This window comes from Mus caroli, chromosome X, assembly GCF_900094665.2.
Source record: "Mus caroli chromosome X, CAROLI_EIJ_v1.1, whole genome shotgun sequence".
Lineage (NCBI taxonomy): Eukaryota > Metazoa > Chordata > Mammalia > Rodentia > Muridae > Mus > Mus caroli.
In genome coordinates, this window is record NC_034589.1 from 132,779,011 (window position 1) to 132,797,576 (window position 18,566).

The 18,566-nt window shown below is 36.8% G+C and overlaps 1 protein-coding gene across 1 annotated transcript in view; it reads left to right on the forward strand.

Moving 5' to 3' along the window:
* Window positions 1–18,566, forward strand: part of Alg13 (ALG13 UDP-N-acetylglucosaminyltransferase subunit) — a 55,812-nt gene that overhangs the window by 13,671 nt on the left and 23,575 nt on the right. The window contains 15 exon segments of the mRNA XM_021153662.2: window positions 4,968–4,984; window positions 4,987–5,065; window positions 5,067–5,319; window positions 6,034–6,117; window positions 7,913–7,963; window positions 8,677–8,723; window positions 9,707–9,779; window positions 11,173–11,254; window positions 11,432–11,594; window positions 13,048–13,123; window positions 14,284–14,392; window positions 15,410–15,474; window positions 15,994–16,094; window positions 17,318–17,445; window positions 18,259–18,499. Coding sequence (XP_021009321.1) covers window positions 4,968–4,984; window positions 4,987–5,065; window positions 5,067–5,319; window positions 6,034–6,117; window positions 7,913–7,963; window positions 8,677–8,723; window positions 9,707–9,779; window positions 11,173–11,254; window positions 11,432–11,594; window positions 13,048–13,123; window positions 14,284–14,392; window positions 15,410–15,474; window positions 15,994–16,094; window positions 17,318–17,445; window positions 18,259–18,499 — 1,569 coding nt within the window.

The following is an 18,566-nucleotide window of genomic DNA, read 5'->3' on the forward strand; positions in this document are numbered from 1 at the left end:
CTGGGATTAAAGGCGTGCGCCACCACGCCCAGCGCAATTTTTTTCTTACCCAGTATTCTAAGTTCAGACTAATTGATAATATAACCACTCTGTCTGTCAAGAAAACACAACAATGGACTTGCCCTTCTGCATTTCTTCTAGGCGCTTCTTTGTAGGTAACCTTTTTTTTTTTTTTTTTTGAGACAGGATTTCTTTACATAATCTTGGCTGTCTTAGAATTCACTTTGTAGACCGGGTTGGCCTACCCAGCTTTTCCTGCAGTTCTTAATTCCTGTCAACAACTTATCTATTTGTCTTTTCCATAATTGTGTTTAAATTGGTGGTTGGTTTAGAGATAAAGTCCCACTCTGTAGCTCTGACTGTCTTGGTATTCACAATGTAGACGAGGCTGGCCTGTGAGATCTGAGTGCTGGGATTAAAGATGTGTGGTACTACTCCTGGCTCATAATTGTCATATAAATGTGGTCATGCAGTATATAGTCTTTTGAATATGTCTTCACTTAGCATGAGGCTTTCTAATTTTTTTGATACTCTTGTTTCATGTATCAACATTACTTTTTTTAAGATTTATTTTTTGTATGTGAGTACACTGTAGCTATACAGATGGTTGTGAGCCTTTCTGTGGTTGTTGGGAATTTAATTTTAGAACCTCTGCTTGCTCCATTGGCCCTGTATGCTCCGGTCAACTCTGCTCACCCAGTCCCTGTTCACTCCGGTCCAAAGATTTATTTATTATATATTTATTTATTTATTGTCTGGGTGAACTGATAAACCCAGATGATAAATTGTGGTCAGTAATAAAAAAAAAGAAAGAAAGAAAGAAAGAAAAGAGATTCTGGGCTGGTGAAACGGCTCAACTGTTAAGAGTGCTGACTACCCTTCTGAAGGTCCTGAGTTCAAATCCCAGCAACCCTATGGTGGCTCCCAACCATCCGTAATGAGATCTGACACCCTCTTCTGGTGTGTCTGAAGACAGCTACCGTGTACTTACATATAATAATAAATATTTTTAAAAATTGCAAGAAACTGGCCCAAGAGGTTTAGGACAGTGATAGAACATATGTCTAGTATGATCAAGGTCCTTGTTTTGATGTTGAGTCGGAGGTGAACTACAAAAAAAAAAAAAACCCCAAAACCTTAAAAACCAAATCCAAATGGCTGAAAAACATATTAAAAGGTTCTTAATGTTATGCCCCCCACCCCCAACTGCAAATCAAAACAGTGGAATAGCACATTCGAGCTACTAGAATTGCTTAAATCAAAAGGTAGAATATAATTGAATTCTCCCTCTAACGATAATAGCATAACCTCTGGGTGTGGTGGCACACACCTTTAATCCCAGCTCTAGGGAGGCAGAGGCAGGCGGATTGCTGAGTTCGAGGCCAGTCTGGTCTACAGAGTGAGTTCCAGGACAGCCAGGGCTATACAGAGAAACCCTGTCTCGAAAAAACAAAACAATAAACAAAGAAAAAGCATAATTTGCAGCATTTGGGACACAGAGGCAAGTAGATGGATCTCTTGAGTTTGAGGCCAGCCTGGTTCACAAAAGGAGTTCCAGGACAGTCAGTCTTACATAGAGAACCCCTGTCAAAAAAACAAGAGTATAATTTGGTAATATTTAGTGAAACCATTAGGAGATTTCCAGATTTTTATCATTCTAAAAAGATTGTGTTAGATTGTTGCCAATGACTGCACCACAGCCCCTGTAACTACTAATCTGATTTCTATCTAGATTTGCCACTTTGGCATATTTCATTTAAACAGGGTCCTGTGTTTTGGAATCACACCTTTTGCATCTGGCTCTTTAGGGCTAGTTTCTCCACAGTTCATTCATGCTTTTTGTGTAGCCATCCCAGTAGGTGTGTAATTGTCTCATTGTGATTTTAATTTCCCTAATAGCTAATCATACTGAACAATTAACTACTTAATAGCCATTTTTACTCCTCCCCTCCTTTTTATTGACAGAGTCTAGCCCAGGCTGGCCTGAAACACTCTTTAATAGAGAATAACCTGAAATATCCTGTTCCTCTTAAAGCTAGCTCTCAAAGCTTCCCAGCACACACGAGGATAATGCACACACGAGGGGCACTCTGCCAGCTAGTACATTGATAGCTCCCCTCCATTTACCTTTAGGAAAACATACTAAAATATTTTGCCCATTTAAAAAACGGGATTGTTTATTGTTGACATTATTTTTGAAGTAGAGAACAGTCTCAAACTCATTATGTAGCCTCTGGTGATTGTGGACTTGTGAAATCCTACCTCTACCATCCAAGAGCTGAGATTACTGCTTTATGCCACAGTGCCAGATTTATGTGGTGCTGAGGGTGAAACTCAGGTTCTCTATCATCTAAGACAAGGCTATCAACTGAGCTACATCCCCAATCCACTTTCAGTAGGTTTTTTTTTTTTTATTCGAGACAGGGTTTCTCTGTGTTTCTCTTGGTTGTCCTGGAACTCACTCAGTAGACCAGGCTGGCCTCGAACTCAGATATCAGCCTCCCTGTGCCTCCCGAGTGCTGGGATTAAAGGCGTGAGCCATCACACCTGGCAGTAGTTTTTAAATGTATATTTTCAATACATTCTCTTGAGATATGTGATATGCAGCTATTCTTACCCTCATTTGTAACTTATTGTCACCCACTTAACAATTTTATTTGCAGAACAAAAGTTAATTTTGTGAAAGTTCAATCTGTATGCTTTTTAAAAATAATTTTGCCTATCCTATGGGTCTTGAATGTTTTTTCTTAAGACATTCTAAAGAACTTTTACACATTGATTTCCAAATAATTGTAGTTCAGAAGTTAAACTACACAGTACAAAGGGCATAGGGAGGCTCCCTTGCAGGTTCTCTCTTGCTGCCTTAACCCCTTCTTGGGAGGCAGCTGGTGAAGGATGAAGCTTTGATTTGACATCTAGATCTGGTCTGCTTTGCATTAATTAAGAAAACAAGATGTGAGATTCAGGTCTAGGGCTACTTTTTGGATTATGAATAATCGATTCTTGCACTATCTGATATAAATATTTTATTATCTATTGTTTTGCCTTTGTTACTTTGTCAAAAATAAAATGACTTCTTTATATCTGTCTGTTGTTTGTTTTCTTAGTGTGTACTTCTCTTTCTTGTCTTTCTCATCTTTTGTTTCTAGGTTTTGCTTATATTCTGATTATCTTCCTGGCCCTTTCCCTTGGAAGTATATTAATATTTGTTGAAGTTTTATACTCATGTTTAATGTTCAGTAGATGTAAACAATTTGTATTTTGTCTTTATTTGTAGAATATGACAAAATCAATTTAACTGTAAGCTTTAATTTGTCGTTCTTAGTGTATTGGTGATCACAAAACAGAATGGCCCAGAACTTTTGCAAAAAAGAATTTAGTTTCTTTAGAAAAAAAATATGAAAACTGAATGGTAACGAAAGTCAAGGTTTTATTCCATATCTACCATGATTTTATTTCATTTCTAATTTATAAGTAATGATCCATGATTTTCCTTATAGACTGAAGAGTAAGATAAATAGCTGCTGCCGGCCAGTGGTGGTGCACGCCTTTAATCCCAGCACTTGGGAGGCAGAGGCAGGTGGACTTCTGAGTTCGAGGCCAGCCTGGTCTACAGAGTGAATTCCAGGATAGCCAGGGCTATACAGTGAAACCCTGTCTCGAAAAAAACAAAACAAAACAAAAACAAAAAAGATAAATAGCTGCTTTTACATCGCAGCATCTCTATAAAGTCCAGTTTTTTCTTTATTTACAGTATACCTTTGTTTTTTGTAATCAGACCTGTGTAGATATTTAATTTAGTGTGAAAACATTGTACAAATAGAAAAATACAAGTTTCATGTCAGACCAAGAGAAAAAGCATGATTTGACTTATTCATTTATTTGTGGTTCTGGGATTGAATTTAATGTACTAGTGTACAGGCTGTATCCCTGAGCTTCATGTCCCTCAACCTTTTTTTAACACCTTGGAGGAGGTTGTATTCTGGCATTTTAAATAAAAATAAGATGCTTGATGCCAGAATGAAATAATAGAAATAATGCTCCTGTCCCTGACCCATGATTCAGAGTTTCCCTGACAAAGTACCCTGGTAACATTTAAAAACACACCTAACATGTCCAACATGTCAATAATATGCCATCAAAAAACCCCACAAATTTTAAATTGCATTTTTTACAGTTTCTGTGTAAGATATTTCGTACTGATTTCATTTTACACATTGTAAAGATTTATTTTTTAATATCTTTGCTTTTGAGGGTATGCACATGTGGGTGCAGATGCACATGGATACTGGAGGATACCAGTTGTAGTGACCCTCTTGACATTGGTGCTGGGAAGTCCTTTACAGTGTGTGCTATACAGTACAACTGCTGAGCCATATCTCTGTTTTCACTTCTCTGTTTTTAGTACTATTATGCTGTAACCTGACATTCCGCAAGAATTGGAGTTTCCTGGTGTAATTAATGGACTAATTATTAGTGATCTTAGTAGACAATTTTATCTAGAATTAAATTACTTGATTTTATTATCTTAGCTGAAATAGGCAAGCTGTTAGTTGCTTGTGAGTCTTTGTTCCAGCCGGAGGAGGTCCCGCCCCTTTTCTTTGTCTTTTAAAAAAGGTGTTCTTAAAGCGAACTAGTTAAATAACTCCCCCACCCCTACTTCCCTGAAACTCTGGTGGGCACCTGTAGGACAGAAACCATTTGGGAAATCAGGGAGTGATCTCAAAGCTCTTTGTGGAGTTGCCTGTTTTACACATGTGAATCTTTTTGTAATTTCCTTTGCTGCCTCGTGAAGTAGCTTTCTGGAGCTCTTCAGATTTCCAGAGTTCAGCTGCTTAGTCCCTCTTTATGCCTTGAAGCTGATTTTGTGGTTCCACCTTTCTGTAACTGTTTCCCTTCTTCCTGCATTGTCTTCTCGAGTTTCTTACTCTTTGGAGCATCTGCTCTTCGTTTTTGTGTTTCCACAGGGTCCTGTCTTGTCCTGCGCCAGTCAGCCTCTTGCTTGTGCTTCTGGGAAGTGCCAAGATTCTGCAGCAACTGCATTCTGCCTAGACCTTGAGCTGCTTCGGATACCTGCCTACACAAGCTCCAGTACTTGTGGCCACTGCCTATTCTTACCTGAGTTCTGTGTTTTCCTCTTTTCCACCCCTCTCTACCTTTCTCATCATCCCATGCACAATGCAGAAAGGATGGAAAAAGTACTGCGGCCAGAAGTCTTTGAATGAGGCATCAATGGATGAATATTTAGGCAGTTTAGGGCTGTTTCGAAAGGTGGTTGCCAAGGATGCCTCTTGCCTCTTTCGCGCTATTTCCGAGCAGGTAAATATAAGCGTGACAAATGGATGATGTTTTGTTGTAAGATTTCAGGGTGAGATGTGGTGTGGTCCAATAGTTCAATCTGTAGAGTACTGAAAGAAACAACTATGTATTTTCCGTTTCTTTCTTTTTTTTTTTTTTTTTTTTTTTTTTTTTTTCGAGACAGGGTTTCTCTTTGTAGCCCAGGCTGGCCTCGAACTCAGAAATCCGCCTGCCTCTGCCTCCCGAGTGCTGGGATTAAAGGCGTGGGAGAAGTACAGATTGAAATACTGTGCTGTTGCTGATCAGAGCAAATATGCTTCTCCTGTGGCTACTTTTTTTTGCTTTTCATTGCCAGTTTGTAATCCGGGAGGGGTACATTAATGTGAGGTTAAGGAAAACATTGAAATTAATCTCAGTCCTTTGTAAGCATGCCCTTCTCCGTTGTTTATGCATAAGAAAACGATTTATAGCTTGTACCCTTACAAGTTGAAAGTTGAGGTTGAAAGTCCAGGATAGAGTCATTAGCCCTCAATCTCACTAAGGATGACCATTTTTTAACATAAGGAGGCATGGCTTCTTTGCCTTTGGCTAAGATCAGGTGTAGTAGCAGCTGCACTTAATTTCTCTGTTTCCAACATGTGCTCTAGTTTAGGAAACTTGTGTCTAATTCATCGTCTTAATTTAGGAACGTCTATTTGAAATGACATGGCAGTGAGCTAGTCTTTTCTTTTATAGTTGTTTCACAGCCAGATCCATCATTTACAGATCAGGAGAGCTTGTGTCTCATATATGAAGGAAAACCAACAAGCTTTTGAGTCTGTAAGTAGAATATATGCACTGAAGAGAGTTGTTGGTAATGTATGTATATAGTAAATGGGCAAAAAGAATTACTAGTACCTAGCACAAAAACGTTATGCTTTCTCGGTAAGCAACTATTCAAATCTCAGCTGACTTCCTAGAGCTAGCATGCTTTTGTACCTCTTCCTCAAAGTAAAATATTGCTTTATGCTGATTAAAAACTAAGAATGGCCTGTTGGTGTAGGTTTCTAATCCAGCTCTGATCTCTCATCCCAGTACTCTGGATTCTGAATAAGAGTTCTGAATCCAGTGGAGCCAGTCTGAGCAGTTTAGGGAGACTGTCAGAGCAACAGTGACTAAATGAAGTAACAATCCCAGTCTTACTTCTTCCTCTACCCTCGAAACAGATTCCCAAGACCATAACATTTATATTTTAACCACAATTTTGTATTGTTTGTACCACTTTTCTTGTTGAATAGTCTTGTAAAATTTAGTTGTAAGAAAATCTTCATTAGTCTTAATATTATAAATTGTGGAAATTGAAACTCTGCCCCTATGTTTGACTTGAAAACAACCTTTATAGAACATTTTTGTATACATTAAATAGCTTAATTTTTGTTAAGTGAAGTTGTGTCCAGGTTAGATTTGAAGCTTATATCATGTGCCTTTTTACTACTTGATTCTTTTGTCTGTATATCAACTTACTGCCCTTGGGATTTGTTTTTAATTTTCTCTGCAGTGACTTAAAATCCTGTAAATGCTTCTTTTAAATCTTGTTGATTATAGTCTCCTCCTCCCCTGGGAGAAATAGCACTGTTGGCATTGAAATGCAAGGCTATGTTCTCAAGCAGCCTAACTCTAGTATTTTGTGCTTAGAGATAACAATGGTGCTTTTGTTAAACTATGAATTCTGATGCTGTACCTTTGTGCTGAGGCTTCAGATTTTTGCATTTTAAACAAACTTGTAAATTAAGGGTGTAGCTTCCCAGACCATATTTTGACTAACAAAAGATGTGTAAAGCACACTGTTAAAAGCCTGCTCTTCCATCCCCTCAGGTAAAGTTTATGCTTTGTTTATACCTGCCTGTCTTTTTTTTTGGAAAAACTAGTAGGGCCCAAGGACACATGGGTGTGTTAGATAAATTCATTATCTTCAATGTCACTTACTTTAAGGTAGTTTCAGGGTCAAAATTTGCCCTATTTTAAGTTACTCCCATTTTTGCACGATAGTTCAGAAGTTATCTCAGCTGACAAAATGAGCCAGTTCAAGTCAAAGTATTGGTGGCAGCTCTAGAGCTAGTTCCCAGACCTCACAGGAGGGGGTTAGTGAAGTGGAGGTTGAAAGTGGGTAGGGAGGGAGAGGGAGAGTTTGAGCAAGCCAGTGCCAAAGGGGGAGGGGAAGGGAAGAGAAAAGGATTGCACAGTGGAGAGAGAGATTGGGGGGGGGGGCTGCAGAAAGAGGAAAAGAGACTTGCACAGAGAGTTGTGGAGAAAGGGGAAGTGAGACAAAAGGTCTAGATTATATAGTGGAGAGCAACTGGATGAGAGGGAAACTCAGCCACTGGGTTGTTAAGTTCAGCATGGAGGGCAGGGTATGCCAGCCATCCTCTGTAAGAGGTTAAGGTCTGAGGGATGAACCTGCCGGCCAGGTTCACTTTGGTATGTTAAAAACACTTGTCCTGGGTCTGAAATCCAAGAGAAGTATATTATCTCAAATAAAAGGAAAATCTCTTGTCAGATGGTGATAAGTGTAGAATATAATTGGATTGCCATAATGCTATGATTTGGCTAAGTCAAGTTTGTTTTGTTTTTGAAGTATGTGGAGGGATCTTTTGAGAAATATCTGGAACGGTTGGGAGATCCCAAGGTAAGTTCAAATATCATTTTCATAATTGTTTGAAATAACTAAACATACATACTTCTATGGCTATAATGACTCAACTGTAGCGAGGGAAATAATGTAAGATGCAATGGCCTGTTTTGTGTTGAATATTGAGAATTGTGTTTACTGTTTCTGTGGTCTCCTGAGAATATGCACTGATTGGGAAATGGACAGTGTTGGCAAACACTAAATAAAACTTTTTTACTTCAGTGGGAAAGAAGGGTGGTAATGTTGCTGAGATTTTATTTTATTTTACTTATTTTTTTCAAGATAGGGTTTCTCTGTATAGCCTGGGATGTCCTGGAACTCTGTAGACCAGGCTGACCTTGAACTCAGAAATCCACCTGCCTCTGCCTCCCAAGTGCTGGCACTAAAGACGTGCACCACCACTGCCCAGCTATTATTTTTTTAAAAGTCAAAGTTTCCAATTAGTAGTTATTTTTTGTTGTTGTTGTGGTAGTCAAACTCATAATATAGAAATTTTTGTTAATTGGTTTTTACTTAAATAGACATTTACTAAATATTCTGCTATCTTTAAGAAAAATAAGTTACGCTTTTATGCTTTTATAGCTAAGAAGAGCTATGGGTTCATTATTTTGAATTGTTTATATTATTGAGTAGCTATCTTAATTTTCTGAAATTCATGCTGAATACTACTTAATAGTTCTAAAATGTTTTTCAAAACTCTTTATATTTAGGAGAGTGCTGGCCAGCTGGAACTAAAAGCTCTTTCTCTAATTTATAAGTAAGTTGTATCAAATAAAGGGACCAAAGGTAGAATGTAAGAGGGAATATATAAATATGAATGGAAATGATGTCTGTCAGAATCCTTTTAGAACTCATTAAATTTGAGAGTTAATAACTTAATAATGTAGAATAAAAAGGGTTAAGCTAAATCCATTTGATAACAGTTTTTGGGTGGATAACCTTGTTATTAGTTCTGTCCTAGAATTTGTGGCTGTTTGTTTGGGTTTGGTTTTGTTTTTGGTTTTTGGAGACAGGGTTTCTCTGTATAGTCTTGACTGTCCTGGAACTCATTCTGTAGACCAGGCTGGCCTCGAACTCAGAAATTTGTGTGCCTCTGCCTCCCCAGTGCTGGGATTTAGAGACGTGCCCCACCACGCCCGGTTTGAATTTGTGGCTGTTTAAAAGGTAGGCAGGTATGTTATTGGGACATGGCTATGATACTAGCACTGAGCAGGTAAGCAGAGGCAAGACAATCTTGATTTCAAAACCAAACTGGGCTATACAACAAGATCTTGCCTTTAGACAAACTAAGAGACTGAAAATGCTGAACTGGTAATATTTCCTGTAGGAAGTTAGAATAGCTATCTTCTAAAACTTTTAAAATACTTAATATTTTTTATATGTTGTCATTAGGGCAATGTGTTCCTAGTCTTTTGAGACAGGGTTTCTCTGTGTAACAAACTCTGGCTGTCCTGGACTAGCTTTGTATAGACCAGGCTGATCTCGACCTCACAAAGATCTGCTTGCTTCTACCTCCCAAGTGCTAAGAGTAAAGGCCTGTGTCACTTTGCCCTGCACAGTATCACTTGTAATATTAAAGTGTGGGGCAAAAATTTTAGTTAGTAGTTGAATGGAATGATCCTTCAACTTGCCACATTATATTTTGATGTTAGCACTTCATGGGGAAATTAAGAAAAGTTAAAAGGCTACTTCATTTATACTAAATCTCTTCCCATCTACCTTTGTTTTCTATCTATATAGTCGAGATTTCATTATTTATCGTTATCCTGGAAAGCCACCAACTCAAGTCACAGATAATGGCTTTGAAGACAAGGTAGGGAAATGAATGCTAAGATGATGCCAGCTTACCACAATATTTAGAAATAACCCTTTTGACTTAATTAGTGAAACAATAACCATAGTCTTGAAGCCCAGTGCAGAGCCATTGTGCTAGTGAGTAACCTGATAATTATAGTGTAACTGGTAATATTCTGTGTAACTGTTCCTTCTCTAGCCTGCTGTCCTCATTGGTATTAGCTACTTTTTAAAAAAGATTATTTATCTATTTTATGTATATGAGTATACAGTAGCTGTCTTCAGACACATCAGAAGAGGCATCAGATCCCATTAGAGATGGTTGTGAAGCCACCAAGTGGTTGCTGGGAATTGAACTCAGGACCTCTGGAGTAGCAGTCAGTGCTCTTAACCACACTGAACCATCTCTCCAGCCCCACCAATCTGTTTTTAAATCCTTACTGTGTAGTGATGTAAGTTGAATCCAGGGCTTTGAGAATGCTAGACAAGTGTGAGAAGACTAAACTGCATCTATAGCTGAGAGGTTTTTGTTTTGATTTTCTCTTGGAATTACTCTTTCACTCATGCTTGGTTCAAAACAGATCTTTAAAGTATTAAAAATGTTTAGATTTGTTACATGAAGAAATTTCATCAAAGGAAACTGAAAAGTTTTATTTAGTAAACATGGCTCTGAAGTTGTTTTTTAAAGTGCTGGAAATTGAAGGAATCAGCTAAGAAGATAACTTTTTTGTTTTTTGTTTGTTTTTGAGACAGGGTTTCTCTGTGTAGCCCTGGCTGTCCTGGAACTCATTCTGTAGACCAGGCTGGCCTCGAACTCAGAAATCCACCTGCCTCTGCCTCCCAAGTGCTGGGATTAAAGGTGTGTGCCACCACCGCCAGGCAGAAGATAGCCTTTTGTTTCTGTATCCATAGTCCATATCAGTAATTTAAATCTGGAAGTGCTCTATCTTCATGGTATATTCTTACATTTCTATTCACTGTGATGACTTTCTCAGCCTTTTAAACAAATTGTCTGGTGTCCGTTCTTTTCCTCCTTCTGTCTAAATTTTGGATATTTGGACATTGAAATATTTTACATAATTTTTCCAATCATTCTGAGAAATTAAAACACGTCTGACATTGATTTTCTGTTTTGTTCAGTTATTGAATTTTTGAAAGTTCTCATCTTAATGCAGAACTCATTTAGTGCATTTCAGGAATGTGATTGGGATATAACCTTAGGTGTTTTAAGTCTTGATATTTAAAAGTTATAAGTAAAATTTTATTATGATCTATAAATTATATATTCCAAATCAAGATTAAATGTCTTCTAAGAATAAAATTCCATTTATTATCAGCTGCTAATTACCAACTTAATTTTTATGAATGTAAGATATGTTAACACTAACATAATTCTGTATGTTTTTCTTCAGATTATTCTCTGTTATTCAAATAATGGCCATTATGATTCTGTATATTCAAAAGAATTTCAATCAACTGCAGGAATTTGTCAAGGTATATGAAGGGCTTTTATAAATATAGATGTGTGGTTTCAGATGATTTGTTATCAGTCTTTAAAGTTATAAAACATTGTTGGTGCCTTTGGAACTTATATGTTAGGTTATGAATGCATTAACATTGATATGAAGAGTCTTTTGACAATTGGGATTTTGGCTTTTTCTCTTCCTTCAGCTATATTATATGAACTTCTTTATAAAGATGTATTTGTTGTGGATGAAGAAACATTGAAAACTGCAGTTGATTTGTTTCGAAGTGGTTCCAGGAGAAACAAACACCATGCTTTGACTGCAAGTGTAGAAGGCAGTACTGATCAGAAGAGTTCAACCGAAGAGAGGTACTAACAGACAAGGGGGGTTGTCAACTCTGGTTTTCATAGTTCTTTGAATCTGAAATCATTATCATCTGTAAGTAGAAATTGTCTGCTAGGGATATATATATATATATATATATATATATATACACACACACATATATATATATATATATATTTTTTTTTTTTTGGTTTTTCAAGACAGGGTTTCTCTGTGTAGCCCTGACTGTTCTGGAACTCACTTTGTAGACCAGGCTGGCCTCAAACTCAGAAATCCACCTGCCTCTGCCTCCCAAGTGCTGGGGGATATATTTTTTTTAATGAGAGGACAAAATTTTACCACATTGTATTGTGAAATGTTCATACTTAAAGAGTTCAAGGTAGAATCCTCTTTTAGAATTAGCATTTCTTAAAATTTAGTTGTACACAAGTTACTCATTGTTGATTATACAGAGTTTTGGGCATCCTATCACAATATTTGAGGTCAAGTTGTATCTAAGGATTTGCTTTGGGTGGGTTGGTGAGCAGGGGAAGAGGGGAGGGGATAGGGGATTTTTGGAGGGGAAATAGGAAAGGGGATAACATTTGAAATGTAAATAAAGAAAATATCTAATAAAAAATTTGCTTTAAAAAAATAACACCCAGGTCGATCAGGCTTAGCAGCTAGAACCTTTACACACTGAGGCCTCTTGCTTACCAACAGAATAATAGTTTTTAAAGCTTATTTGGGACCATTAGGAATCTGATCAAAATGAAAAGTGCTCGATTTGCTTATTCTTTAAGGGTTTTGGATTTATGGATGCTACAGTTGTTAAAAGGTCATATTAACCAGCTTAAAAGAACATTGATCTTTTATAACTGTGTGCTTTAGAAATCGTCCCATGCTTAGCTTACTCTTGTGTTGATGTCAGAAGACTAATAAAGGAGCTGGCCAGGAGTGAGGTCTCAACTGAAACTTTGGGAGATGCCTTCTGATGATTCTTGGTAGCCTTTAATTCTTTGTAGCTAGTGGGCTGACAGCTTTAGTTGTTGTTTTCCTTGTTGTTGGCTGGTAAGACGAGTGACCCAAGATCTTGGTGAACATGGCTGCTTTTCTACTGGCAGTAAGGGAATGAGAGATCATCAAGATGGGTGCGGCAGTGTGTGTGTGTGTGTGTGTGTGTATTTATGTATGTATTTGTGTGTTTGTAGTATAATTATATAAGTTATCTATGATTATAGCTGTCTCATGGCAGAAGTATCAGAAGATATAAACATTAGTAGTCAGGAACATGGGGATTACCTTAATAGGAAATAATTTGCCAAGTATTTTGTAACACATACCACAGAAACCTAATGGAGATGTGTTGAAAACTTACCTGCTTTATATTTTAGAATTGAGCTACTTTACAACTGAGTAGTGGCATAGTTGTGAGACATGCGACAAGTAACTTGCTACATTCATATAATGTTCTTTTCTCTGAATCTTTTCAATTAGAACTGAAGAGGCTGGTGCCTGTTCCAGTGTTGCAAGTACACCAGAAGGCAATAAGCAAGGAACAGAAAAACAAAAGGTTTGATACTTTCTTAGGCAAAGAATTTTCATACACATGTCTTTAAAATAACATAATTTAGCTGGACGGTGGTGGCGCACGCCTTTAATCCCAGCACTTGGGAGGCAGAGGCAGAGGCAGGCAGATTTCTGAGTTTGAGGCCAGCCTGTTCTACAGAGTGAGTTCCAGGACAGCCAGGGCTATACAGAGAAACCCTGTCTTGAAAAAACCAACCAACCAAATAACACCCCCCCCCAAATAATTTAAAATAAGACCAGATAGTCCATTCTAATTATATAAATAAAGCTGGGAAGGAAGTAGCTTATGTTTTCCTTCATGGAAATCGTACTTGTTCAAAAGCGTGAAATATATGTTTTGTGAGTACTTTTATTCTTTTTTTTTAAAGGATGGATTTATTATATCTAAGTACATTGTAGCTGTTTTCAGACACCCCAGAAGAGGGCATCTGATCTCATTACAGATGGTTGTGAGCCACCACATGGTTGCTGGGATTTAAAATCAGGACCTTTGGAAGAGCAATCAGTGCTCTTAACCACTGAGCCATCTCTCCAGCCCCCAGTAGTTTTATTCTTAAGTATTTGAATTTTCATAACTGACTTTGTGAACACTTGAGGCATTTCATAGCTTTTGTTTTGAAATTAAAGTAATAATAAAATTTAATAGATAATTAGTAGTAATCAATATTCTGACATTGCTTCATTTTTATCAACAGTGGCCTATAATTATAAAATTAAGTGGTAATCACCATTTCTTGAAGTTGAAGAAACAAATATTTCTATATGTAAAGCCTAGTTGGTTTTATGCCTGTCTTGCTCCTTTTTAGTTTATTGCTTTTAAATAGTAAATTTTTGTGGTATGTTTTGTTTAATAGCAAAGGAAAGGGGGAATGATGTATGTTTTTTTTTGTTTGTTTGTTTATTTAATGCATGTATACCCTCCTGCCAGAAGAGGGCATTGGATCCCATGATAGATGGTTGTGAGCCACCATGTAGTTGCTAGGAATTGAACTCAGGACCCGAAGAAGAGCAGTCAGTGCTCTTAACCACTGAGCCATCTCTCCAGTCCCCCAGTGTTTAAAAAAAAGAATCTTCATTCATTCTTCCTCATAAAAGATTAATTTTAAAGATGATGTGTTTATAGCATCACTATTTTTGTTTCAGGTTCCAGAAAGTCCGTCAAAGATGCTGTTTCCCTATAAGGTGCTGAAAGCTCTGGATCCAGAAATCTATCGAAATGTGGAATTTGATGCTTGGTTGGACAGTAGAAAAGGTAATAGTCAGCAGGATCCCACTGAATCCTGATCCATATAGGAGATTATTTTGCAAGTTATTTCTAATAAGATATGGTTTCATCAAACTAAGAAGTTGTAAGACATGAAAATTATATAATTCAAATCTCTTCATAAAGTTTTATAGGAGAATGGATTATTCTCATTAACTACATTTGCTTTTTTTTTTGTGTATGTATCTGTATACATGGTCAGGTGAGGTGCAATGGTAGATTATGTGGGAAATCAGAGTACAAATTTTGTTCTCCCTTTTTCTTTTTGTGTTTGATTGAGAAATAGTTTCTTTGTGTAGTCCCGGCTGTCATGGAAATTGTTATGTAGACTGTGTTGGCCTTGAACTCAGCTCTCTTGCCTCTGCCTCCTGAGTGCTGAGATTAAAGGTATGTGTTATCATCATTCAGTCTAGTGGACAGATTTGGAGTATTCAGTGCTTTTACCTGCCTCAGAATTGAGTACTTTTGAAAGTGTGGTGGCTTAGGATGTCTAAAATTTGCTGTCTGGCTCTTTATAGAACATACTTATAAAAAGAACTCTTAGCATAGATTATTGATTGCTCCAGATACATAACTGAATTCATCAAACTAGACTTTAATATACTGTCCAGAAGGATATAATGTCTCAATTCAACTCCTTGAACTTTGATGAATTCAAATTTAGTATAGTTAATTAGAATGAAGTTAAGACCTTATATAATGTAAGTAAAAGAAATCCACATAAATAGATATGCAGGAGACTGCTTGGTATTACTTTCAAAATTGTGACTTGCATGTTTAATCAGATTAAAAACTTGTACAGTGCAGAAGTATTCTGGGAGGATCGCTTAATAAATTGACCAAAGTAATAATTCATCAAGGTTGTTAGACTGGCTCTCTGGGACATTTTTTTCTTCTAATGATAGCATTGTCAAATACATTTTGTTAATGTAAATGAGATAAATTATGTGCAATAAGAAAGGAATGAATGAAAATTAAGCTTTAATAATCTATTTCTTCTCATAGAACTTCAAAAATCAGAGTGTGTGGAGTATGGTGGAAGATATTACTTTTTAGGAGACAAATGTCAGGTTAGTGCCTTCTTCCAAGATGATTTCTTTCTCTAAGAGGGTACCTTAAGTCAATAATGTGAGTTGATTGCCCTGGGCTTAGTAATCTCTGCCTGTCACCTTAGCAGGGAGGAAAATCATAATTAACTTTTATGTATTATGCATTTATAGCTGTACTAAGAACTTGTCTGAATAAAACAATAGTTGAGGATATAGCTCAGTGGTACAATACTTGGCCAGCATGTCTAAGGCTTTGGATTGGGTCCTTAATACAGGAACAAAGACATCAATCAGTGCTTTTTTACAAAATGTTAAAGAGAAAGATTTCTTTGTTTGTATTGTGTTAAATTTTAATTTACAGACTTTATGACATTTAGATGGTAAGATGATAAATGCCCCAGAGGCTCATCATGATCTCAGTTACTTTAAAGAAAAAGACATTGAATTATGTTTGGAGAAATGGTTGTTTGATTAAGCACAGATTTGTCAGTGGACAAGACCAGATATATTAATATATGACTCCCTTTTCCGGTCTTTCAGGTTTGCATGGAATCAGGTGGAAAATATTATAATGCTCACATTCAGGAAATTGATAATGATAAAAGTTCAGTAGTAGTTTTCATTGAGGAATTTGCAGAAAGGTAAGACTTACAGAAATTAAAGTTGCCAGGTGCTTACTCATATTAAATTGATAATTTCCAGGATGCTAGTTGAGAGAACCAGAATTGTTATCTGCTGAGCTAATTATTTTGATTAATAAAAGTAAATGTTAAAAAATGAAATACCAAAATAGGTGTATCCCCCAGCCCTTGCTATTATTTTTTTAAAGTATTTTATATTTGAGATGACAATATAATTATATCATTTCCTCCTTCCCTTTCTTCCCTCTAAATCCTCCCTTTAATCAAGTTCATGGACCTTTTCATTAATTATCATTACATGCACATGTGTGTATGCATTCCCTAAATATAACCTATGTAGTTTATATAATGTTATTTATATGTATGTTATTATCTTTTTTTCAAAGATTTATTTATTATATGTCTAAGTACACTGTTGCTCTCTTCAGACACACCAGAAGAGGGCATCAGATCTTGTTACAGATGGTTGTGAGCCACCATGTGGTTGCTGGGATTTGAAATCAGGATCTTCTGAAGAGCAGTCAGTGCTCTTAACTGCTGAGCCATCCCTCCAGCCCATGTTATTCTCTTTTATTTTGAGATAATCTTAACTAGTTGTGCAGGCAGCTTTGATCTTGTAGTCAGTGTCAGGCTAAAGGATTTGTTCTAAAACAAGCTTTTATAATCCCAAACAAGAAAAAAATGAGACCACGACACAGTGTTTGATACTTTGTAAAGGATACCTTATTTTTTTTATTGGTTAGAGTAACTAATTTATATACCCAAGTCTCATGAGTCAGCTAGGAAATATCCTCTTTCATAGAAAGGAAGCAGTATAGTTAGTCTACCATAATTCTTCTGGATGTGATAGACACTGTAAAACATCTGTGAAGTTATATAAACTACATTTAGATTGTCTAAGATAAAGGAGAAGAAAAACAACAAATGTATAGGAAAGCTAGTGTAAACAGACTTAATGAAAATGCACTTGATCCAGGGGTGATGCCACATGCTTTAAATCCAACTAACTCTCAGGAGTCTGAAGAAGCAAATCTCTTGAGTTTGAGGCTAGCCTGGTCTATGTAATGAGTTCTAGGCCAGCTAAGGCTACATAATGAGACCTTGTTTCCAAGAAAAACAGAAAACAGTAATGTGCTTAAAAGTGAAGAAGGCTATGTTAGTGTATTGAATGAGAGTTAAGTGTGTGTTATAATGGGGTCATGCATGATATCTTTCACTTCAAGGCATTCAATTCCGCTGGCCCAAGTAAGACCAGTCAACCAAGTGGCACTTCTTCCTTCCTGGAATGCCATACCAATTCGTAATGGAAGAGGTTATCCGACTATAACTGGAGGCTATTTCCCTGAAATAGGTTTGTATCCTAAAGGTTTTTCTTGTGCTTTTTGTTTTCTGTTGTAATTTATTTTACTTACAAATAATTGTACTTTTTATCTGGGCAGTGGTAATACAGGCCTTTAATCCTAGTACTCGGGAGGCAGAAGCAGAAGCAAAAGCAGAGGCAGGTGGCTTTTGGTGAATTCAAGGCCAACCTGGTCTACTGAGTGAGTTCCAGGATAGCCAGGGCTACCTAGAGAGATTCTGTCTCACTCAAAAAACCAAAAAAAAAAAAAAAAAAAAAAAAAATGTGCTTTTTAAAGGTATACCATATATCTTGTTATAGAGGAGTATTTTCTTCCACACTACTGTGTTTCCATAGCTAATGGTTTGGTGAAGAGAAGGATTATCCTGTATATTCTAGAATGATCCTTAGCATCTGTGCCATAGATTCTAATAGCCTCTTGCCCAGTTGTAGCAATAAAATGTCTTTAGGAATTGGTAGATATACTCTATAGGAGGGAGTTGACCTCATATAAACTTAAATTATAGAATTTAAATATTTTCGAAGAAGCAGGAAGACATCTCAAAAGCAACCAGAGGTATTCACTATAATTTTTATAGAGGGTTGAAATACTGAGTATTGAAATACCCATCAACATAGAAATGAACTGTTTCTTTTGCCCTTCCAAATGGAAGCTCAAGTATATCCTTGAAAACTAGATAAATTTCTACCTCATACTTTTGATCTGTTCCTAAGGAAAGTGACAGTTTTAAGGCATGTTGAGGGCAAAGGTACAGGACCCTTTACATGGGTTATAAAGCTTATTTACTATGTATTTTCTGAAAGTTATGACAGATATGAACATGAAGCAACGAAAGAAGATGTTCAAGAAATTTCGAGGGAAAGAGATTTATATGACCATGGCTTATAGCAGGGGAGATTCCCTTGTTCCATCCAGGATTCAGCACAGCATGCATTATGACCCTCTACTGTACTACTCACAGACAGCTGGCCATATTCTGTCTAGTCAACATTTTTACCCTCAACATTCATCTCAAAGACAAGGTCGGGGATATGGGATGCCCAGGTAAGAATGAACTGATTTTCATTATAATGTATGTCTTGTCTTTCTGTCTTTGTTTTTTTTTTTTTTT